The sequence below is a fragment of the Dendrobates tinctorius genome, unplaced genomic scaffold (genome assembly GCF_039654945.1).
Source record: "Dendrobates tinctorius isolate UK_male_01 unplaced genomic scaffold, ASM3965494v1 ptg000035l, whole genome shotgun sequence".
NCBI classification, from domain to species: Eukaryota; Metazoa; Chordata; class Amphibia; order Anura; family Dendrobatidae; genus Dendrobates; species Dendrobates tinctorius.
Genome location: NW_027361703.1, coordinates 32299916 through 32324910, shown reverse-complemented (window position 1 = coordinate 32324910; position 24995 = coordinate 32299916). Strand labels below are relative to the sequence as shown.

Genomic DNA, 24995 nt, shown 5'->3' with positions numbered 1-24995 from the left:
GTCTTACTGAAGGGTGCAGATTATCTGTTGTAATCATCTCTGTTGTGAGTGTTGAGCAGGGAAACTTCATATTAAAGTCCCCAGCAGCTAAATTTTAACTGCCAGTCTCACAATTCTGTCTCTGACTTTCTGGAAATGACCCAGCTTCATGACTCTTCTCTCCACCTGCTCACTCCACTGGCCAGCAGTCCCTCCATGCAGGTAACCCAGGGGCCCTGCATAAGTCCAGATCCCTGTATAGAGGTTAAAGGGTGAAGGTAATAATACCCCTGAGATCTCCTAAGTGGAATGGCTTGGGCAAAGCCTATTCGGAGAAGCCCTATTAAGAGCTGCTAACAGAGCTTCATTACAGGTTCCTTTTTGTGTTAAAGAGCTTGAAAAGGATTGGAAATACTCTTGGTAGAACTCAGAGTGTCATACACATATTTTCACAGCTATTGGAGGATTGGAGCAATACTTTCAATTTGCGACAAATTGATTTGCAGCAAATCAAATATTTTGAAAAGATTTGTCAAATCTGGCAAATTCAAATTTCAAAAGATTCGCTGATTTCTAGTCTTCATGAATAAATTCCTGGTGACCTTTAATTAGAAAATAACATTTGTGTGTATAGGGAGGTAATCCCTAGTCCATTAAAATGACTGCCATGTAGTGTAAGATATCTGCAGATAACAGCAGTGAAGCTTATTATCGCACATGTTCAAAGGCACCTAGAATACCGATTTTTTTTATACATTTTTTTCTCTCTTTATGTTTACTGGGAAACTTTTAAAAACATTAAAAGCTCATGATATCACTTAAAGAGTTACATTGATCATTGTTGATGGGATAAAACATTTTTTTAGAGAAACTAATCTGTAAAATGAGGAAAAAGAATGTCTGTAAAATGGTACAATCAATGTCCAAAAGTTGCAACATTGTAAAATGTACTTAGTCTGGCAGTAAACAAATTGATTCTGGAAATGAGAGACTAGAGATGTCAGCAAATTCTCTGATCAGATAATCAGTGCTGTCTCCAGTCCTCTGTACAGGAAGAAGTGGATGACCTTCAGTGGATTCATGGAATTAGTTTTGATTGAGTTTGTAATGGGATTTTCCCTAATTAGCAATAAATAAAACCATCCCAGATGTCACAATCGCATCAGACATAAAAAGAAAGATTTCTACCTGTCAAGTGGTATGATGTGCCTAGAACAGATACCAGATGGAAATCTTAAATGTGTGCTTGGCATATTGCAGATCACATGAAGCCTGTTCACAAGATGTCAACATTTGTGTTGGGATGTAGTCTACAGTGTGTATCTTCAGGGCTTGTAATAAATGCTCCTGATTTTGAATATGCTTCCAATTATTGATTTATCCATTGGTTACTATGTAAACGGAACCAGGGTTTAGTTTTTTTCCCTCCTGCTGTTGGGTGATTGCCGACACTGAAGACACTTATCCAACAGAAAGAGCTCCAACACTATTTGTCATTCCAAATATCTGTGTCTGATGATGACCTTACATTTTTCAAGACCAAACAAACTTTTGCCCAATGTGCTGTAATATGTAGCATTTGAATGTGATCATTACGTGTTTTACCTAGAGCCTAGATACAACGATGCCTTAGTGACTTCTGACATATCAGCGTGGCATCTGTTCCGGCTAGGAATGATGTGCATTAGAAATGGCATGAACAGATGACTTGATTTCATGATGATTGGCAGATTCTTTGGTAAAATCTGCTTTCAGAAAAGCCAGATTTTCAGGTCACCAAGACATGAGATGACAACTGCTGTTTATAAAAGTCTATGGAGAGGGGAGGATGACAGAGGCGCCAGAAACAGAAGCGGATACAGACAGTGATGTGACGGGTGGTCACGTGGTTAATGGGAGGTATATGTCACATGGATGGATGCGCCCTGCGATGCAACCCAGAGTATTTTGTTGTTAGTGTACATGAGCACTAATATGGTGTTTAGTGCACTGTGTCCGGGTTGTGGGCAGCTATGAGAGATGGGAGGGCCTGGCTACCCATATTGCCTCATCTTTGGGTGAGGGTGCAGTCTGTACCCCGTTTTGCCTGAAGATATGTGTATGTTCAGGACCTGTGGTGAGGTCCTGACCATGTGACCAGCTCATGTGATCCATACCACACCTTTGTGTGTGGTTACAGGGCTATGTAATTGAGGTGTTTAGCACATGTGAGAGAGTGTGAGGGAGTCTGTCAGAGTGTGGACAGACTTCCATGTGTCCATGTGTCCAGGTAGGACACTACAGAGTGGTCTGTGTTCTAAAGAAGGAGAAGCCTTTCTGTGTCTGTGGCTGCAGATAGAGCATCTGCTATGGACATTGCCCTGACCTGTGTGTGCACAGGACCTGAGGGAACCAAGCCCAGCTAAGGACTGTTTTTTGTGTTGCTGTAAGACTGTTTGCCTTTTGTTCATGGTTCAATGGTTTATGGAGAAAATAAACCGAATGGACTTGTTTTAACCCTGCGTGTGCCAGTGTTTACCTCCAAGACCTGCAAAGTGAGTAACCCCTGTCCTCAGACAGTGTGGAACGTTACAAGACAAGTTCATCTAACAGTTACACTTTAAAAACCAGATGACTTCTGGACTCTGTATTCCACTATACCCAAAAACTACCTCCTGGGTTTTTAGACTGTGTTTATCTCAAGCTTCCATAGAATTACAATATATTGTTCTTGCTGTTATTTTTTTAGCCTTGGCACATGCATGGCACATAGATTTAGCAATGTTACTGTAACATGTTAAAGACGGCATATTCATATTTCATAACTCTATTTTCTTGCTCCATTGTTCTGAGAATCCAAGAATGTTTCTAATAGACACATCTGCAAATAATGTTTTGCTTATGGTCTTCCCTAAACAGCAGTGAGAATAGTTTGCATTTTTTTCTCTGTAAAGTCCAAGTTATTACAATATAAAGAAGGTAAGATGACAATGTAATTTTTCATTGTCAGTTTAAATGTTTTAATGTATAATCCTAGTTATTCTTCCGACAGCATAAGCTGACATTTGTCTGGGAACAGCTTTAGTTCTGTTTCCTCCAAGCAATGTGATGTCTGTTTCAGATATTGTATGTTATCCTGGTGGTGTGGTTGCAATCAAAATGTCACCGACATAGTGCAACATATTACCAAGCAAATTATGTGATCCTAAGGTGTCTGCAAAAAAGTAATTGATATTCCCGTCACCATATCAATATTATAACATTATAATATGTAACATTACTGATTCTCTTAAAAAGTAAAAAAGTAAATGTAATGCAGTATTGAGTTCCCAAATATTACCATGGACCTGTAGATATTTGCTAGACTAAAATAAAGAAAGAATTTTACTTTAAGTCAATTTAATTTGATGGTAGGCTCATCATCTAGAGAACAGTCTGATTAAATGTGTAAGTAGCGGGGGACATAAACATTTGATACATGATTGACGATATTGCAAGTTTTCCCACCTACAAAGAATGGAGAGGTCTGTTATTTTTATTGTAGGTACACTTCAACTGTGGGAGACAGAATCTTAAAAAAAATCCAATAAATCATATTGTATGATATTTACATTTATTTCATAAAATAAGTATTTGATACACTAGAAAAACAGAACTTAATATTTGGTACAGAAACCTATGGTTGCAATTACAGAGGTCAGACATTTCCTGTAGTACTTGACTAAATTTGCACAAACTGCAGCAGGGATTTTGGCCCACTCCTCCATACAGATCTTCTCCAGATCTTTCAAGCTTCGGGCTGGGCAACATTCAGTTTCAGCTCCCTTCAAAGATTTTCTATTGAGTTCAGGTCTGGAGACTGGCCAGGCCACTCCAGGACCTTGAAATGCTTCTTACAGAGCTACTCCTTAGTTGCCCTGACTGTGTTTCGGGTTATTATCATGCTAGAAGACACAGCTACGACCCATCTTCAATGCTCTTACTGAGGGATGGAATTTGGCAAAAATCTCATGATATATGACCTCATCCATACTCCCTTCAATACGGTGCAGTTGTTCTGTCCTCTTTGCAGAAAAGCACCCCCAAAGTATAATGTTTCCCCCAAAATGCTTCATAGTTGAGATGGTGTTCTTGGAGTTGCACTCATCCTTCTTCTTCCTCCAAACAGGGCTAGTGAAGTTGATACCAAAAAGTTAAATTTTGGTTTCATCTGACCATATGACCTTCTACCATGCCTCCTCTGGATCATCTAGATGGTCATTGGCGAACTTTGAACGGGCCTGGACATGTGCTGGCTTGAGCAGTGGGACCTTGTGAGCCCTGCAGGATTTTAATCCATTACATTGTAGTGTGTTGACTGTGGTCCCAACTCTCTTCAGGTCATTGACCAAATGCTCCCATGTAGTTTTGGGTTGATTCCTGACCTTTCTGAGAATCATCCTTACCCCACAAGGTGAGATGTTACATGGAGCCCAAGACTGAGGAAGATTGACAGTCATATCGCTCTTTTGGTTTGGTCGTGGTGGAGAGGTTGGAGTGTGATTGATTGAGTGTGTGGACAGGTGTATTTTATACAGGTAACACATTGAATCAGGTGCAATTAATACAGGTAATGAGTGTAGAGAAGGAGGGTTTTTAGTTAACCTTAACAGGTCTGTGAGAGCCACAATTCTTGCTGGTTGATAGGTGATCAAATAATTACTTCGTGCACATATTTTTGCTGTGTCCAAAGTGCTGTGTTCTAATCACGCAGGTAAATCCGCATGTGTTTATTGAACCATGTGGGTTTACTGCATCCAATACTTATCTATTGTGGAAATTTATGTTGCAGAGACTAGTGTCTCCACAATAGAAATTGATAAGCTGCGGCTATTAAACCCACACCACGGATGAGTTTATGCAGCATTAAATAGAAGCACCATGGGCATGAGATTTCTCTAAATCCACTGTGCTTGTACTGTACAACGCAGTGTTTTGAACACAGTGCAAGTGAGCTGCATCCAAAAGGCTGCTATTCCTGATCGTGGGCATGTACCTTCACAGTTGAAGTGTACCTATGATACAAGCTACACATCTCTACGATCTTTGTAGGTGGGAAAATTTGCAAAATTGTCAGTGTATCAAATACTTATTTTCCCCACTGTATATACAGTGGTGGCTGAATCTTGCAAAAGGTCACCTTTACCTTTTGAAAAGTGTTCAAAATTGGAATTACAACTGACCCTCGTGTGTACGTCTGATGTTGGGGTGTATCTAGACCTGGGCTATTGGATCAGGATCCAGGAAAGAACATGCTGCTGACTTGCCTCTTTGCCTTACACATTGTCTTTAGGCCAGGTTCAGACGAGGGTATAAAAAAAATTGTCCAATTTTCATCCAGAAAAACTGAGACGATTTTCATGTGTATTGTCATCTGTCTACCATCCATGTGACATACGTATGACATCCATATTTAACCTCAATAAATATACATGATCCAGTTCAGTTTTGTAGGTTAATGACAATGTAATCATAAATATCAGATGTGTTACAGATAATCCATCGATTTTAACTCGGACAGCACACACCAATATAATCTGCTCATCTGGATAGGTCCTTAGATATAGGAGTTAACCTTTTTCCAGGGTTAGGGAAATCCAAACTATGGCTTTGTGTAGGGTATTAGTTGCTTCACAAGTGCTAAGTCTGATGTGGATGCATGGAGTATAAATGTCTTACTAGAAAAGTGCAACATAAATATTTATTGGTACTTCATAAAGATATCAAGTGAATTTCATAATTTTTCCAACAATATGCTCGTTTTTTCACAAATGTACTATAAACCAAAAACTCTTAAACATATGGTTTACAGCAAGTCCAAATGTTGCAATGCAGAAACCTAAGGACATGCTGCAGACATACTGACATCAACTAGATTTACCTCTACTGGTTTGTCGTCACCCGTGATGTTCAGGTCAGAAAGCTTCCAAGCGAGGCACAGGCATAATACATGCAATGTATTTAGCGTAGAGCCATGGAGCCTTGCTGATTATATCTCCATACAAACTATATAGTAGTAATACATAGGTGATATATATGTGTATGTGCTTAAGGAGACAATTTAGGGCTTGGGTAATGGCTTGTAATTTGGTATCACTTAAAGTGATGTAATTCTCCTGAATGCAGACATTCTTGGTGTGTTTACTGTGTGGTTGTTTGGTCATACGGAGCAGACAGCGTCGGGAATGTGTCTGCTAGTCACCTTGGATGCGTTATGTGACCACTTTTCTGTACACATGGAGCAAAGCCAGTGTTAGACATATGGGCAGAGTTACAATGCGATGTTATAAAATATAAGCTGTACAACAGTCTGCATTAATTCTATTTTTTTTTTTTTCATATTTGATGACTGTACTGTCAGATGTTAACCCTTTAAGACATATTTGAATTGACATGATTATATAAATGGTAGATAGCCTGTCTAGCATTCGGGTACAGCGCGCAAACGTTGAACATGTGGCTTAGATTACTACTGACTTGTAACACAGACTTATATTTTACATTGAAATATACAACATATGAAAATCATTTTGATATATGCCACATGGATTCGGTTTGCCTCATGGCTTGTATTATGCAGTAAAAAGATCTGCAGCAAAATTTAAATAACGGAGATGTTTGGGTAAAATGTTGGTGGTCTGATTATGGATTTTAGTGGGGTTATATTAAGAGGCTAATTTTTAACTGCAGGCTCAAAAATAAGATATTAAATAAGTCATTTTTCACAACAGTGTCAATTACGAATAGACCAAGAGAAAGTTGTAAATGATAAAGAGGTTATTGAACTTAGGAGTGTTATGTATCCTGCTAATAAATCCCTGAGCCAGACATAACATATTGCAAGAAGAAAACATTAAAGTACAATAGACAAACTCAGAAGTACCTTAGGAAAAATACCTTTTCTAATGACAGAAAAGTCACAATTAATGTAAACTATTTGGTACATCTTTTTTCACTAGGGTTAGAAGTGATGCAGTTAGGGGGCAAGTTGGAGGAATATTTGGGTGATTATTTTTGAGGGGATGCCAAAAACACTTTTCTCATCAGATACACCCAGAATAGGGCCAGGGCACTATATACCACAGAAATACAGAAAGTGCCATATAGACATGTGAGGAGGCTGTAGGCATAACTTGTATAGCACATAAAATGCTATAAAGGCTACCCTCTAAGTTTTGTATGTACCCGTAGGCATACTTACCAACTATACGGAACTCCTGGAAGGGTTGGAAAAACTCTCAAGTCATCATCTTAAAATCTCCCAGAAAGCATATTTTGTAAAACTTTAACATCATTTAAATGCACATCCACGGTGCATGATAGACGGCTGAATGGGGCATGGCAACGTGCAAAAAAGTTTGTGTGTGTAATCTGTTTCCTCCCAGTGGACTAGTATGCTTACAGGTACATCCAACCCAGAATAAAGTAAAACACTTTGCACTAATATTATATTAATAATCATTATATTGTACATGTAATCAGTGTGATGGGCCAAACTCATGTATACAACATTTGCTATATACATACAGAGCATATAAATAATGGCACCACTCACATTAGGAGGCTAGTTCTAGCATGACAGCTTCATTAGATGTTTATGCTGTAAGATGCACCAGTTCTGTAATATTGTACTGTAACTATATGAATGAATTACATTAGTGGACATTGCATCTGATAAGATGATCTGCGACAGAAACCGGAACCAATCCAGGAGACTGTGTACTGTAAGGGAATTGGGAACAGGCATGGAACATACGCTTTTTTATCTCCAGATGTGCAGTGTTTTGTCCATTGTAGGGTTAGTCTGTAAACATGTCACTGTGGAATTATTCTTCTGTGGACCACTAGTCAGTATTATGTTGGTACTTTCATTTAATTTTAAGGGCTTAAACTGAATATCTTCTTTCATTAATATTGCTATAAACGCTTCTACTTCCTTTTATGAACCCACAACTTGTATTCAAACCAGACAGACATCTCCATTCTGAACTCTTGTAATGTCTAACATAACTCAGTGCAGGCCAAAGCTTAGATGAATGTGTTATTGTATACTATTCCACAGTTCCAGTGGGTGTAGATCAAATCTATACCCTTAATTTTGCATAATGATGCAGCATTGCTTGAAGGTTTTAAATTTTTTTTATCTATGCCTTCACATATTCTATTTAGACATCAATTTCTATTTACAACAGTGTAATAAGAAGCAGTGAAATCCCTGAAGAGCCCTTGCAGGATGTGCCATTAATGAAGAGAAACTGCCATCTGCTGGCCAGGCAAAATCAAGAGGAACCAAATGGTACTGGAAGATTTGCAGGAGGAAGTAACTTGAGGTGCTGGACCTGATCAGGTGACCTACAGGAAGGACTTCCTGGATATAAAGGTCCTCTCTCCTTCTGTACTTGTTTGTCCCTTGTCTTACACATGTTTATTGTACCTGTCTATATTTCCCCTTTTCACATGTAAAGCACCATGGAATAAATGGCACTATATAAATGTATAATAATAATAATAATAATATAAAAGCACAGAGAGGAGAGCAGAACAGCCGCACTCCAGGGATGTCACTGAGGCCAGTGTAACAGGCCTCAGCAGAAAGCCTACGACATCAAGGTGTCAGCCATCACCTGACAAGGCCCGGATTCCATACAGGAGGACTCTGAGTTTCGCCTGCATTAGTCAGGACCAGGATCCATGCTGCAAGCCAGTAAAGCGCAAGAGACCTGATTTCACCTGTCAGGAGCTGCGGCCTGTTCCACACCAGTCTAATCCTGAGAGACTTCTGTTGACAGGGTAAAGCCAAGAAGATGCGTGAGGAGACTACAACAAATGGGAAATGCCAGAGACTGTGGAAGGATAGTGCGTGAGAGCAGGGCCATTATTTCAAGCCATCCTTTACGGTACTGGGGTCAGCTGGGATTAGGGTCTCAGATTGGGAGGTTGCCGGTTGGTGTGTGGGAGGTTCAACAGGGCTTTGATAGACTACTTCAGAGAGAGACTTATGGACTAGCAGGAAAACCTGGTGACCCCTACCAGAACTGCAACAAAAGAACTTACATGTTGGCCCCCCAAACTGGGCCTACCACTGTTGTGAACAGAACATTGATGATAGATGGAGAAATACTTCCTTTGCTTTTCCATGTTTATTTTTATTTTTGTTTGAATGGTAATCTGCCTAGTTACTATTACGAAAACTAATTGTTTAGTTACTTTAAAGGGAATCTGTCACCTTTTTTTGGACTATCAGCTGCCGGCATTGACATCAGGGGCTTATCTACAGCATTCTGTAATGCTGTAGATAAGCCCCCAATGTAACCTGAAAGATAAGAAAAACACGTTAGATTATACTCACCGGGGGGGGTGGTCCGGTCCGATGGGTGTCGCGGTCCGGTCTGGCGCCTCCCATCTTCATACGATGCCGTCCTCTTCTTCCCTTCCTGTAGTGGCTCCTGCGCAGGTGCACTGCTCTGCCCTGTTGAGGGTAGAGCAGAATACTGTAGTGCGCAGGCACCAGACCTCTCCCGACGCCTGCGCAATGCAGGCCTCTGCTCTGCCCTCAACAGGGCAGAGCAGTGCACCTGCACCGGAGCCATGACAGGAAGGGAAGAAGAGGATGGCATCGTATGAAGATGGGAGGAGCAGGACCAGACAGTGACACCCATCTGACCACCCCCTCCAGTGTGTATAATCTAACGTGTTTTTCTTATCTTTCAGGTTACATCGGGGGCTTATCTACAGCATTACATTGATGTCAATGCTGGCAGCTGATAGTCCAAAAAAAGGGTGACAGATTCCCTTTAAATCACTGTATATAAATAGAGCTTTAATCATCCCAGACTGTTTCCGCCCCGTGCCTCTGTACATTGAATCCAGACACCTCCATTACAACAGCAATAAGCCATATAGATCACATAAAGGTGAGGTGTCTAAGCAGCCCATGGTAAAGATGGAAGCATCACATCAGTGGAGTTAGATTGAGCTCCTGCTGTAATCACACCTGCCACAGTTCCTGTGCCCCCATAATTGCCTAGACATACTGATATTTTCATGTCCTGAAACGCCTCAGCTAATAGGATACACCAATACGTCCAATGTCGGGAAGACGTAAATTAATTTGGCACATCTTTCAACTGTCATGCTCACTTGCTAGAATTTTATATCAGACCTAGACTGGCATACATTTATATTGTTATTTTCATCACTTTTGTGGTGTAACATATGGTGAATTTGTTGGGTGTGCTTAGCCAAGCCCTATTCCGCCCAAGCTAAGCCAAATTTTCAAAAAGTTTGTGGGGCTAGCCATGACTGAGCTAAAATAAGCCAAAGCCACCAAATTTTGAGACATTTCTAACATATCTACACTAGAATACTGGCGAAAACTGTTTGCTGAATCTGCCCCAATATATTTTTCCTTTACCATATGGGTAAAATACGATAATGTATTAAACTACTTTCTATTAAAAAAAAAAAATAAGACTTGCCATCATTTCCCAATTTCTTATTTTTTATCTACATTTCTAATGGATTAAAGAAATTTGGCACAGAAAGCATTACCAAAGCGGTTTTCAAGCTGAAAAAATCTGCATATGCATGGATATTTTTATTTTTAATACCAATAAATATTTTTACTGTGAAATATTCTGGTAAAATACAAACAACATAAATTTTACTGGCATTCATTTGTCATTAACTTCCCATTTTTTTGTAAAACCCTACTCATGTGCTTTATTGTTGTGTATGTTTTCAGTGATATTATAAACTTAGTTACATTGGTTAAAGAATATATTTGTAGGTTTACGTATTTATTTTTGTTGTAGAAGGTTTCTGGGATACGATGGATTCCAAGAATTTGGGATAATGACGGGCTCATACAACATCTTAATGGTCTTAAGGTTACTCTGTCATCACATAATTGCTGTTAAAACCAAGTGCAGGTGCTCAGAGCACCATTGGCTTGACCAAACAGTTCAGTACACCTTCCCACATTCTTGTTTTCCTCTATCTCCACTCTCCCCTTTCTTTGATTGACAGCGCAGGCTTAACAGAGCCAGAGAAGGGCAGAGATAGAATTAAAACGAGTAGGTGGGAAGGTGCACTTAAATGTTTGACCATGTTAAGAGTGTACCAAGCGCCTGCACTGCATTTCAACAGTTATTCTGTGGAGATAGTCTACATGTAGCAACCATGATTTACCGACTGTTAGAGAACTCATGGGTCAATTACAGGTTAGTCCTACCTGTCCTATTACTCCTTTTACACTGTTGCTTGAAATCTTTCTCTTTAGAATTATCAGTGATGATTTTGGACGCTTCATTATTTTCAATAAAGAGGTTTTGTAATTAGGTAGGTACATGATAACCCTAGTATTGTATCTTCTACAGAAATCTTGAAAACACTCTTGTGTCTTAGAAACATTTTTTGAAGCATGTGATGAGATTCTCACCCTGCCCTTTATTCCACTCTAGGGTAAACATAAAAACTGCTACTGTTTATATATTTTTACATGCCAACTCAAGTAGTTGCAATGTTATAGTGGTCCCCATATTACACATAATATGGGTACACTTCTCTTAGACACTACTGTTTACTTATTTGCCCCTTTGCTTGCACTGGCACTTTGTCTTAGCATATATGGGATCAGATTGAACTTATGCATATAAGTTATGCATCTGCATAACTTATGTCTGAGGATACTGCTTGCTATGTGGTCGATTTCCATCTACTTGATCCTCTTTAAAGATCCTAATTTTTAATGTATGTATAATTTGTTAATATTTTCTAATAAAATTATATTTGAATTTTAATATCTGAGGGTGGTTTGTGATCATCTTTAATGCTCATTTGTAGGTTTAAATATTGGATTATCCCACTCTACAAAATTATTTTCATATTGATAGGGGGATTTATAGCATTATGTCCCTGGCTGAAAGAAATACACAATATGTTTTATGAATATTTGTGTAGCCAACTCAAGTAGTTGCACGGTACTACAGTCTAAGATCCAGTTGCATATTATCAGAATTTTGCATTTTAACCTACACACTTAAAGGAAACCTTACTTAAACACTTGTGCAAAACAGAAAAAGATATTAAGTGTCAGGTATAGCATTTTCTACTTACATGTGATAGTGAACGAATTCCATGTACAGGAAGATGGAAACCCATCCCTATAGACTTAATAATTACCAATATACCCAACAGATTTTCCCTGGGAAAATATAGTAAAATAATGTCACCGTTAAATGAATAGACAGATTAGACAAGAAAAAAGTGATCTGCAGCACATTCAGTCCTTCCCAATATTTTGATCACAACAGGATGCAGAAATCATAATGTGAAAACCTCCAATTGGACAATTGTCATAAAACACAAAAAATGTGACAGCAATGTGAAAAACAATGATGATGTTTAGACCCTCCTAGGGATCTTTGTCAAGAAACTGAAAAGGAAGCTGTTATCGGATTCATGTGGACTATAGTCAGAGACTAGAGTAGTAGCCCCCCTTTTGACTCTTCTTAGAGCTTCTAGAAGTTATTTACCGGTCTCTCCTGGGAAAGACCTGTCAATCTCCCAGAGCAGCAATGGGAAAAGTCAACTGGAGGTGATGCTGGACTTTTCTGGTCTCCAGGTATGGTCCCTATTTGGATCTTTTTTTCTGAAATTCCAGAGCAGTTCAGTGAAAAATATACAAAGATGCAAACGTGTGATAAGGGTCAAAACATTGTCATATCTCAAATACAGTCATGTCCACAAGGCCTTACAAACATAAATCTATCTATATACAGGTGCTTCTCACAAAATAAGAATATCATCAAAAAACGAATTTATTTCAGTTCTTCAATACAAAAAATGAAACTCATATTATATAGAGTCATTACAAACAGAGTGATGTATTTCACGTGTTTATTTCTGTTAATGTTGATGTTTATGGCTTACAGCCAAAGAAAACCCAAAAGTCATTATCTCAGTAAATTAGAATACTTTATAACACCAGCTTTAAAAATGATTCTAAAATCCAAAATGTTGGCCTACTGAAATGTATGTTCAGTAAATGTACTCAATACTTGGTCGTTGCTCCTTCTGCATCAATTACTGCATCAATGCTGTGTGAAAGCCCAGATTGCTTTGATAGCAGCCTTCAGCCCATCTGCATTGTGGGGTATGGTGCCTCTCATCTTCCTCTACAATACCCCATAGATTCTCTATGGGGTTATGTTCAAGCGAGTTTGCTGACTAATTAAGCACAGCAATACTGATGTTTTAAAACCAGGTATTGGTACTTTTGGCAGTGTAGACAGGTGCAAAGTCCTGCTGGAGAATGAAATTTCCATCTCCAAAAAGCTAGTTGGCAGAGGACCTACACTAGCAGATGACATGGTTCCCCAAACCATCACTGATTGTGGAAACTTCACTCTAGACCTCAAGCAGCTTGGATTGTCCGCCTCTCCACTCTTCCTCCAGACTCTGGGACCTTGATTTCCAAACGAAATGCAAAATTTACTTTCATCTGAAAACAACACCTTGGACCACAGAGCAACAGTCCAGTTCTTTTTCTCCTTGACCCAGGTAAGACGTTTCTGGCATTGTCTATTGGTCATGAATGGCTTGACACAAGAAATACGACACTTGTAGACCATGTCCTCGATACGTCTGTGTGTGGTGGCTCTTGATGCAAAGACTCCAGCAGCAGTCCACTCCTTGTGAATCTCCCCCAAATTTTTAAATGGCCTTTTCTTAACAATCCTTTCAAGGCTGCGGTTATCCCGCTGCTTGTGCACCTTTTTCTACCACACTTTTTCCTTCCACTCAACTTTCCATTAATATTCTTGGATACAGCACTCAACAGCCAGCTTCTGTAGCAATGACCTTTTGTGGCTTACCCTCCCTGTGGAGTGTCAATGATTGCCTTCTGGACATCTGTCAAGTCAGCAGTCTTCCCCATGATTGTGGAGCCAAATTAAACTGACTAAGGGACCTTTTTAAATGCTTAGGAAGCCTTTGCAGGTGTTTTTTTTTATTTATTATTTTAATTTACTGCGATAATGACTTTTTGGCGTTCATTGACTGTAAGCCATAATCATCAACATTAACAGAAATGAACACGTGAAATAGATCACTCTGTTTGTAATGACTCTATATAATATATGATTTTCACTTTTTGTATTGAAGAACTAAAATAAATAAATTTTTTGATGATATTCTAATTTCGTGAGAAACACCTGTAATAGTAATATGGCAACTATTAAACCTACACATGATTGCCACACAAATATTTCTTTCTTGATCTCTCCTGATTACGGTTTTTCTTTCCAATCAGTAGTTTTACTATGTGACACATTCAAGCCTCTGCCACCTGAGTTGTATTTCTGTAGCTTGCTTATTAACATTACTAAACTCTTCAATCACATATGTATTATTTACAAGTAAAATACCTAAATAATTAGCTCTAAATCATTTTTCTAAATGTTTGAATTATTTTTCTCACATAGCAGTATGCCCTGGCAGTGCTCTCTCCAGTGCTGTAGAATGTAATGTGTACAGTGCTATAGACAGAGACCTAGAAGAGTGCCCAGACCTCCATCAGTCCAAGCTGCTATCAAGGGCAAAATTGCTTATGCAAGTTATTTAGAAAAACAATTATAGTGCTAGCCCCGCAATATTAGATTTTTTCTGTATTTCTGGAGGTGCAAGTTAAATCCCACTAGATACTCAGATTTGGCAAACGCATAAACCCATCTTTTTCTTTAACTTGATGGTACCTCTTTAATACTCTTTGAATAATCTGTAGGTGATCTGTGTTGAGCCATTGTACTCCACCCACAACAAGAATGGTCTGATTTGTGTTTTGAAGAGGATGAGATCTAAGAGAAAAATAAAAGTCAGTTCCTTTTTAGCACAATATGTATGCCATTCCAGTTTACAATTGGTGTACATCCTGCAAGAGGAAACATCGCTGTACTGAATGTTGTGAAAAGCAATAAACATTTGAATTAAAAAAATAAAAGAAAGTTAATTAATGCTATTTGTGCAATCAATATATAACTTAATAACTTAATGTGCATTATGTACCAAACACTATATTTTGCCACCAATATAAATTGACATTGTAAGGTTAAGCTCCCACAATGAATATTTGGTGCTGTAGGGATTCACTTCCTCTGATAGGCATTAGGCACCGTTCACACAAGCAATGCAGTTTTGGTCCAAACACCTGCAGTTTTTATTGCTTTCTACAGGTCGCACAGCATCAAAACAGACTCATAAACATAAATCACTAGCCTTGTCCATGCCCTAACTAAACAGAACATACCCTGGCTACTCATATATGGCTGAGCTTGCCACAGCTCTATCAAACAAGACAACTATTGTCCATAGAAACCACTGATACGGTTCTCTGCACATGGCCTGTGCAGACTCTTCTCAGAGAGGGATTCTGTCCTATCTCTCTTTTCATCCCCAAGACACATCCAGTCTGATCAGCTTCCCGAAGCTGACCGACTAGTGAGAACAACTATCCTGGTCACATGTAGGCTAGCCAGATGAGCAAATCAGAATCTCAATGTTAATAAATGTTTAACTCCATATCAACATGGATGTATGAAGGATCGCTCCTGTCAACCTTACCTGATCAGCTTCTATGAGGATGTAAGCTCTCAAATGGACCAAGAGAATTATTGGATGTCATTTATCTCGACTTCTCTAAAGCATTTGACATTGTCCCACATAAAAGATTGGTAAGTAAGATGAGAAAGCTTGGGCTAGGGGAAAATGTGTGTAGATGGGTAGATAGCTGGCTTAGTGATAGAAAACAAAGAGTGGTTATTAATGTTGCATACTCAGATTGGGCCAGGGTTACTAGTGGGGTACCACAGGGTTCTGTATTGGGCCCCCTACTATTTAATATATTTATTAATGATCTAGTGGATGGCTTACACAGTAAAATATCAGTATTTGCAGATGATACAAAACTATGTAAGGTAGTTAACACAAAGGAGGACAGTTTGCAACTACAGACAGATTTGAGTAAATTGGAGAATTGGACTGAAAAATGGCAAATGAGGTTTAACACAGATAAGTGTAAGGTTATGCACATGGGAAGGAGAAGCAGATGCTATAATTAGTTACTAAATGGGAAACTGCTGGGGAAATCAGACATGGAAAAAGACTTAGGCATCTTAGTCAATAAGAAGCTAAATTGGAGTGCCCAGTGTCAGGCAGCTGCCACCAAAGCAAATAGGGTCATAGGATGCATTAGAAGAGGTCTGGGGACACGAGATGAAAACATAATTCTCCCTCTGTACAAATCACTCATCAGACCACACTTAGAGTATAGTGTGCAATTTTGGACACCGGTGCTCAAGAAAGACATTACTGAACTTGAAAGGGTTCAAAGGCGGGCTACTAAATTGATAAATGGAATTGGTTCACTACAATACCAAGAAAGGTTATCAAAATTAGGTCTATTTACTCTAGAAAAGAGAAGAATTAGGGGAGACCTAATATATATGTACAAGTATATCAGAGGGCAATACAGAGATCTCTCCAATGAACTGTTTGTACCAAGGACTGTGACAAGAATAAAGGGGCATTCTCTTCGTTTGGAGGAACGACAATTTCTGCACCAGCATAGAAGAGGGTTCTTCACGGTAAGAGCAGTGAGGTTCTGGAATTCTCTTCCTGAGGAAGTGGTGATGGCCAACTCACTGAATGAATTTAAGAAAAGAATGGATGCTTTTCTTGTAACAGTATAGAAGGTTACGAATAACAGAATATTATAGGTAGATGTTGACCCAGCTTAGGGGAAGGAATTTTTTTCCCTATGGAGAAAATTGGCTTCTGCTCTGTGGGTTTTTTGCCTTCCCCAGGATCAACAATGCAGAACAGCAGCACTAAAAATAGGCTGAACTAGATGGACACATAAGGTCTTCCTTCAGCCTTCAAAACTATGTTACAATGTAGAATCTGTACAGCTAGGATTTAAACCTAGCCTACCTGGCTTTGCTATAGTGCATTTTGATGCTGCATATTTTTGCTACTCAAAAAATGCAGTATCTTGCAGTTTCAGCAAAGTGGACAGGATTTATAGGAATCTCATACCCGCTGTCCATTTTCTTTTTCACTCTGCATAAACTGACCTGTGGTGCATTTTTTTAAAATCTACAAACTGGTAGTTTGTTAAATGAAGGAGGAGATGCTGCTTTTATCTGCACATGTTGCAATAAGTGATACTGTGAAAATTACTATTTATGTAAGGGCAAGTGGGGCTTTCTAGCAGAGGGACACCGGGGGATTCAACTGTCCACTTGTTGGACACTCCGAGCCTAACTGTATTGTCACAGCCAAATACCAGAAAGTATCAATAAGAAAGCAGCTTTGTTTAAAGTGAAAAAAAATCTGCAATTTCAAAAGTGAAATAACCTATGATAAAAAATGCACTAAAACAAAATGAAATAACACCTAATTTAGCTAATACAGTAGATATAAAAAGTCTAAACAATGCTGACAAAATGTCAGGCATTCATCATGAAAAAAAAATCATACCAAGAAGAATCGTTTGAGAACTTTTTCCAGCTTTAATGTCACCTCTAGTCTGTACAATTTAATTGAAAAATAAACTGATATCTTTTTAGGTGGAAAAATAAAAATAAAGAACTAAATAAAATGATTTCATAATTATGTACACACACAAACTAATACTTTGTTGAAGTATGCTTTGAATTTATGACAGCATTCAGTCTTTTTGGGTAGGAGTTAGAGTTGAGCGAAACGGGTCGAAAAATTTCCAAAGTCGCCGACTTTTGGCAAAGTCGGGTTTCATGAAACGAAACCCGACCCTAGGATGAGGTCGGCCACGAGGTCGGCGACTTACGCGCCAAAGTCGCGTTTCAAAAGTTTGTTTTGCGCTCTTTTTCAGCCAATCAGGATCCACGGACACTGTGGGCAACGTGATGACATAGGCAGGGGTCACCACCATCTTTCAGAAGGGCATGCAAGTGATTGGCTTGCTTTGGTGGGCGTCACAGGGGTTATAAAAGGGCGTGCACGCCGACCGCCATCTTACTTCTGACGATCTTAGCATAGGGAGAGGTTGCTGCTGCTGATTCTGTAGGGAGAGCGTTAGGCAGGGAAGAAGAAAAAAAAACTGCTTCTGCTGCTAGCGATTTTGCCTGTACAACACACCAGTCACTGTGTGTGCAGTGCAAGGGGAGGCTATATTGTGGTGGATCAGCGGTGTTGGTTGTTAGGCTGCCTTCTAAGGCTTCCTGACAGCTGCATTGCTGTTTACCCACTGCTCTGCAAACTGCTTTTTTAAAAGCAATCCCAATTTTTTTTTTGTCCTGCTGAGGTACTGAGCGTGCATTTTTTCACACCATACAGCGGTGTACGCTCCTCACACAGTACCGTGTAACGGCTGTTATCACAGCCACAGTGAAGCTATCTGTGTGTCACTCTGTGAGAATAAGTCGAGGACATGTTCCGTTCTTACAGACCTGCACCTACTAGTTTTGTCTAGCTTTCAAACAGTTAAATATGTTTGCTGTTTGATCACATTCAAAACTCTAGAGAGACAGCGTGTGTCAGTCCGTATACTTAAAAAACACGGAGCTTGACAATTTTACGTACACCGGACAGCCGTGTACGTGCACGCTCCTCTCAGTACCGTGTAACGGCTGTTATCACGGCCACAGTGAAGCTATCTGTGTGTCACTGTGGAAGGATAAGTGGAGAACTTGTTCCGTTCTTACAGACCTACACTCTAGGGAGATTCCTATTCTGCCCAATTCTACATACACCTTGTAGTTTGTGATACACTAGCCAATTTCTGCCTGTGACATAGCGCTCTGATATTCAGTGGGCCTCACACAATCCAAAAGTGTCCAGTGTCCACTAGTGTGTGCAGAAATTCAAAATCTCCCTTATCCTGTAGTCACTTTTTTCACACCTGTGCCATCGAGCCTGTGACATAGCGCTGTGATATTCAGTGGGCCTCACACAATCCATAAGTGTCCAGTGTCCACAAGTGTGTGCAGAAATTCAAAATCTCTGTGATCCTGTAGTCACTTTTTTCACACCTGTGCCATCGAGCCTGTGACATAGCGCTCTGATATTCAGTGGGCCTCACACAATCCAAAAGTGTCCAGTGTCCACTAGTGTGTGCAGAAATTCAAAATCTCCCTTATCCTGTAGTCACTTTTTTCACACCTGTGCCATCGAGCCTGTGACATAGCGCTCTGATATTCAGTGGGCCTCACACAATCCAAAAGTGTCCAGTGTCCACTAGTGTGTGCAGAAATTCAAAATCTCCCTTACCCTGTAGTCACTTTTTTCACACCTGTGCCATCGAACCTGTGACATAGTGCTGTGATATTCAGTGGGCCTCACACAATCCATAAGTGTCCAGTGTCCACAAGTGTGTGCAGAAATTCAAAATCTCCCCTGTCCTATAGACACCTTGTACCTTGTTTTACATTACTATATAGTTTGTTGGATTTTGTCTACATTTCTACAAAAAATGAGGAAGGCTGGTGGAAGAGGCCGTGGAATTGGGTGGGGGTTGGCAGCTGGTAATGATGGTGTTGGTGGTGGATCTGATGGTAGTGGCAAGAGCAAAATAGGACCGAATGCAGGAGGTGTTGAGCCTGCGTCATCGTCTGGCTCCATAAGGCTTCGAAGGCTTAGTTTTCTAGGAGTTGGCAAATCGCTTTTAAAGCCAGAGCATCAGGAAAAAGTTTTGTCTTACATTGCTGACTCAGCCTCCAGCTCTATCGCCTCCTCTTCTGAAGTTGTAAAAAGTAAAAGCACTGAGTCGTCATTGGAGGCTCATGTTCATGAACCACACCTTTCCTTGTGTCCTTCACCCCAACCAAGATTGAAGGATGACGCAGGCCATACTACTGATTACTCCATGGAGCTGTTTTCACATACCATGCCTGGATTATCAAGTGAAATGGTGAATTACCCAGGCCAAGATGAATCAGACATGGAGTGCACTGATGCACAGCCGCTGATAGATGATTCTGCTGGTACATTCACTCAGAGCACTACATTGTCCTCGCAGTGTACAGAGCGAGATTCTGACCCTGATGAGACTCAGATGCCCCTTCCCGCACACTATACCAACATACACGGTGACACAGAGGAAGGTGCACATGACATTGAAGAGGAGGTGATGGATGACCCAGTTGTTGACCCAGATTGGCATCCATTGGGGGAAGAGGGTGCTGCTTCCAATAGCTCAGATGAGGAGCATCCACAGCAGACATCAACATCGCAACAGCTGTTATCTGGCAGGCCCGGAGCACTCCAAAGACAGGTTCCAAAAATCAAAAGAGTTGCTGGACAGCTTGTCCAGAGGGTCAAAAGATCACAGCGTGCTAGACCGCAAAATGTCTGCCAAAGTAGGAAGAGTGCAGTGTGGCACTTTTTTGAACAAAATCCTCATGATCAGGCCAAGGTTATCTGTAAGAAGTGCGCAAAGACCTTTAGCCGAGGGAAAAATTTGAAAAATTTGAATACCAGTTGTATGCTTAGACATTTAACCACCATGCACTTGCAAGCGTGGACACAACACCAAACCTCAAGTGCCACATGTGCAACTGATCACAAAGAAGGTAGTCAGCAACGCTACATTGTTTCCCCCACTGTAAGCCCACCGGTTAGCACAGCAGCAAATGTTGAGGTGTCGTTGCAAGGCCACAGCAGTCAGGGAATCCCACTGTTATATCAACGAAATACTGAATCTAGGCCATCAGAAAGAACACCAACTCCATCACCATCATCAACCCTCTCTCAGTCCGCCCTGTCCACCGCTACTTCCACCATATGCAGCTCTCAAGTCCAGCTCACCCTCCCAGACACTATGAGTAGGTCAAGAAAGTACTCAGTCTCTCATCCGCGTACACTGGGTTTGAACGCCCACATTGCCAAACTAATCTCGTTTGAGATGATGCCCTATCAGTTGGTGGAAAGCGCAGCTTTCCGCGAACTCATGGCCTATGCAGTACCACGCTATGACCTACCCAGTCGCCACTTCGTTTCTCGCAAAGCCATCCCAGCCCTCCACCATCATGTAAAAGACCGCATTGTCCATGCACTCAAGCAGTCAGTGAGTGGAAAGGTGCACCTCACAACTGATGCATGGTCCAGTCGGCATGGCCAGGGCCGTTACGTGTCCATCACTGCGCACTGGGTTAATGTGGTGGATGCAGGGTCCACAGGGGACAGCGGTGGTGGGACAGTGCTGCCTAGCCCACGGTATAGGAAACAGTTGGCTGTAGGCGTTCGACCCTCCTCCTCCTCATCCAGAAGCGAAAGCTCGCCCACTGAGCGCAGTCGTACGAGCACTCCATCTGCAGCTGCCACTGTTGCACACGAGGTGTCCCCCTATCGAGCAGCTAGTGGAAAGCGTCAGCAGGCTGTGTTGCAGATGATGTGTTTGGGCGACAGACACACCGCTGAGGTGCTGGCCGAGTACTTGAAGCGACAAACTGAGTCATGGCTGGGCAGTGTACATCTTGAGGCAGGCAAGGTAGTTAGTGATAACGGCCGTAATTTTGTGGCAGCCATAGCCCTTTCAAAACTCAGCCACATACCTTGCTTGGCTCACACCTTGGACCTGGTGGTGCAGTGCTTCCTCAAAAATTATCCGGAATTAACAGCCCTGCTCCAGAAGGTGCGAAGACTGTGCGCGCACATCCGCCGGTCGCCTGTACACTCCGTTCGTATGCAGAAGCTGCAGCGATTGCTCCACCTTCCCAACCACCGCCTCATTATCGACATTGCAACAAGGTGGAACTCCACCCTGCACATGGTGGAGCGGCTGTGCGAGCAGAGGCAGGCCATAATGCATTTGTGGGAGGATACACGGCCAGGCACTTTGAGAGCAGACATGGAGTTGACAGGTGTGCAGTGGTCGAAGCTGAAAGACCTCTGTAAAGTCCTTTAGTGTTTTGAGGAATGCACACGGCTGGTAAGCGCAGACGACGCCATCCTAAGCATGAGCATCCCACTTATGCGTCTGCTCATGCAAACTTTGACGCACCTTAAGGAGCAGGCGTCTGCAGCCAATGTTGATGAGGAGGAAGAGGAGGAGGGAATCCTTGATGACATTCAGCCATTGTCTGCTCAGGGACCTCTCCTGGACAAGGTGGAGGAAGAAGAGGAGGAGGAGGATGATGATGGAGATGATTACTTAGGGGAGGAGGATGCATCTCATGGGGCAAGTGAAAATGTTGGCGTGGCAAGGTCTGGTACAGGGTTTGTGCGTGACTGGAGGGATGTGGATTTGCCAGAAAGTGCTCCTCCAACCAGCACTCGCAGTGCATCATTGACACCAGGAACATTGGCCCACATGTCAGATTATGCCTTGCAGATCCTAAAAAGGGACCCCCGCATTGCCAAAATGATGAACGATGACGACTACTGGTTGGCTAGCATCCTGGATCCACGCTATAAAGGCAAATTACAAAACATCATGCCACAGGAGAACCTTGACCTAATATTGGCTAATAAACAAGCAACTCTGGTAAATCGGTTGCTTGAGGCATTCCCAATGTCAGGAACACCGCACTGCACTTGCTCACTGAGCCAGGGCGCGTGTCCTGAGTACAAAGACGGTGCACAAAGATACCTGCGGAGCGAGCATCAGTGGTGACAATGCATGCTCCAGGACCTGAATCACGTGACTGCTGGGGGCGTGGCCTAAGCTCCACAGAGCTAGGAGCTGCAGGGAAACTCCTAGAAGGGTAACTACAGGACAATGTTACCAAGGAGCATAGACAGAGACAGACACCAGATCAAGCCGGGTCAAAGCACGAGATAGCAGGACAGTACCAAAGGGCTTAGACAGAAAGAATAGTCAGGACGTAGCAATAGATCAGAAAACCAGAACAGGTATTAGACGGTACAATAGGGGTAAACTGTAACGGAGTAACGATAGCCAAGCCAGGAGGTCAGAACCAGAAAAGACAATGGTACCAAAAACGAGAGATGGAGTACAGAGTGAAGGAACAAGCCGGGTCATACACGGGAAGCAAATAAACAATGCAGAGTACACACACACCAGGGGTCAGACACACCAGAATAGCAGTATAACTGACAGAGAATGCCAGTATGGAGTGAGCATAAATACCCCTCCCAGATCCAAAGAGAGGCCGGCAATGTTAACCCTGTCAGAACAGGACATTAGCCATGTCCTAACCATGACAGTACCCCCCTCTTAATGGGGGGCCACCGGACCCCCAGGTTTCTCAGGGTACCTGGCATGAAAAGCCCGCACCAGTCAATCAGCATGCACCGAACTGGCCGGAACCCACGATCGATCCTCAACGGAATATCTCTTCCAATGGATAAGGTACTGAAGTCTCCGGCGCACCCACCGTGAATCAATGATGCGCCCTACCTCGTACTCCAGTTGACCCTCTACCAACACTGGTGGAGCCACGGATGAGGGATCTTCTCTAACTGTCCTCACAGGTTTTAATAGGGACCTGTGGAAGACGTTAGAGATTTTGAAGGAGGTGGGCAACTGTAATCTGTATACCACTGGGTTGATCACCTCTACAATCTTGTATGGGCCAATAAATTTGGGGCCCAACTTCATAGAGGGTATTTTAAGTTTGATGTTACGAGTGGACAACCAGACTTTTTCTCTCACTGTCAACGCAGGAACCACCCCCCTCCTCCTGTCTGCAAAATGTTTGAACTTCTTCTGGGCTTTGGAGATGTTCCCCTGTACCTCCTTCCAGAGGGTTTTTAATTGTTGTACCATCCCCTCGGCACCAGGGCAATCCGAATCCATACGGGAAAATTCCCCAAACTGTGGAACAAACCCATAATTGACCAGAAAGGGAGGCTTTCCGGTAGACTGATTAACCCGACAGTTGAATGCAAATTCTGCCATGGGCAATACCTCACACCAGTCTTCCTGTCTGGAGGAGGCCAGGCATCTCAGAATCTGCTCCAATGACTGGTTGGTGCGTTCCGTTTGTCCGTTAGATTTCGGGTGATAGGCAGAGGAGAATGACAACGTGACCCCCAACTTCATACAAAACGCTCTCCAAAACCTGGCCACAAATTGCACACCCCTGTCCGACACCACGTTCACAGGCACTCCATGCAGTCGAACAATGTGCTGTATAAACAAACGAGCCAAGGTTTCAGCAGATGGTAACGCAGGAAACGGCACAAAGTGGGCTTGCTTAGAAAATCTATCAACCACTACCCATACCACTGAGTTGCCCTTGGAAGGTGGAAGGTTAGTGATAAAGTCCATGGACAGGTGTGTCCATGGTTTATCCGGAATTGGCAAAGGCACCAATTCCCCGGCCGGCCGGACCTGAGAGCTTTTAGAGCGCGCGCGCACCCCACAAGTATTCACAAACCTTTTTATATCAGTACCCATAGAGGGCCATCAAAAACCCCTAGCTACTGCCCGCCGGGTAGCTGCAATACCAGGGTGTGCACTTAACATAGAGTCATGAAAATCTTGGAGGAGTGTGGGACGGAATTGTTCGGGTACAAACAATTTACCTGGGGGTTTATTCCTGGGAGCTTGTGCTTCCAGAATCTCTCTCTGTAACTCAGAGGAGATTTCGGCTACAACCACTCCCGGTTGAAGAATGGAGGAAGGAGGTTCTGGAGGGGACACAGAATCAAAACTTCGGGATAAGGCATCTGCCTTTACATTTTTAGACCCTGGTCGGAACGTGATGGTAAATTGAAATCGAGAAAAAAAAAGTGCCCACCGAGCCTGTCTGGGGGTCAATCTCTTAGCAGACTCGATATAGGCCAGGTTTTTATGATCAGTGACGACCGTAATGGGATGAGCGGCCCCCTCCAAAAAATGCCTCCATTCTTCAAATGCCAATTTAACTGCTAACAGTTCCCTGTTACCGACATCATAGTTTCTCTCGGCCGACGAGAACTTCTTAGAGAAAAAGGCACAGGGTTTGAGGTTAGTCAGGGTAGAGGGACCCTGTGACAATACTGCCCCCACCCCC

At 41.9% G+C, this 24995-nt stretch overlaps 1 protein-coding gene across 1 annotated transcript in view; it reads right to left on the bottom strand.

Annotated features, from left to right (window-relative positions):
- CPED1 (cadherin like and PC-esterase domain containing 1) overlaps positions 1-24995 on the bottom strand; it is a 600308-nt gene that overhangs the window by 18697 nt on the left and 556616 nt on the right. The window contains exons 19-20 of the mRNA XM_073573371.1: positions 14754-14855; positions 12115-12202 (exon numbers count right to left, since the gene is read on the bottom strand). Of these exons, the coding sequence (XP_073429472.1) occupies positions 12115-12202; positions 14754-14855 (190 nt within the window). The remainder of the gene's footprint in view (positions 1-12114; positions 12203-14753; positions 14856-24995) is intronic.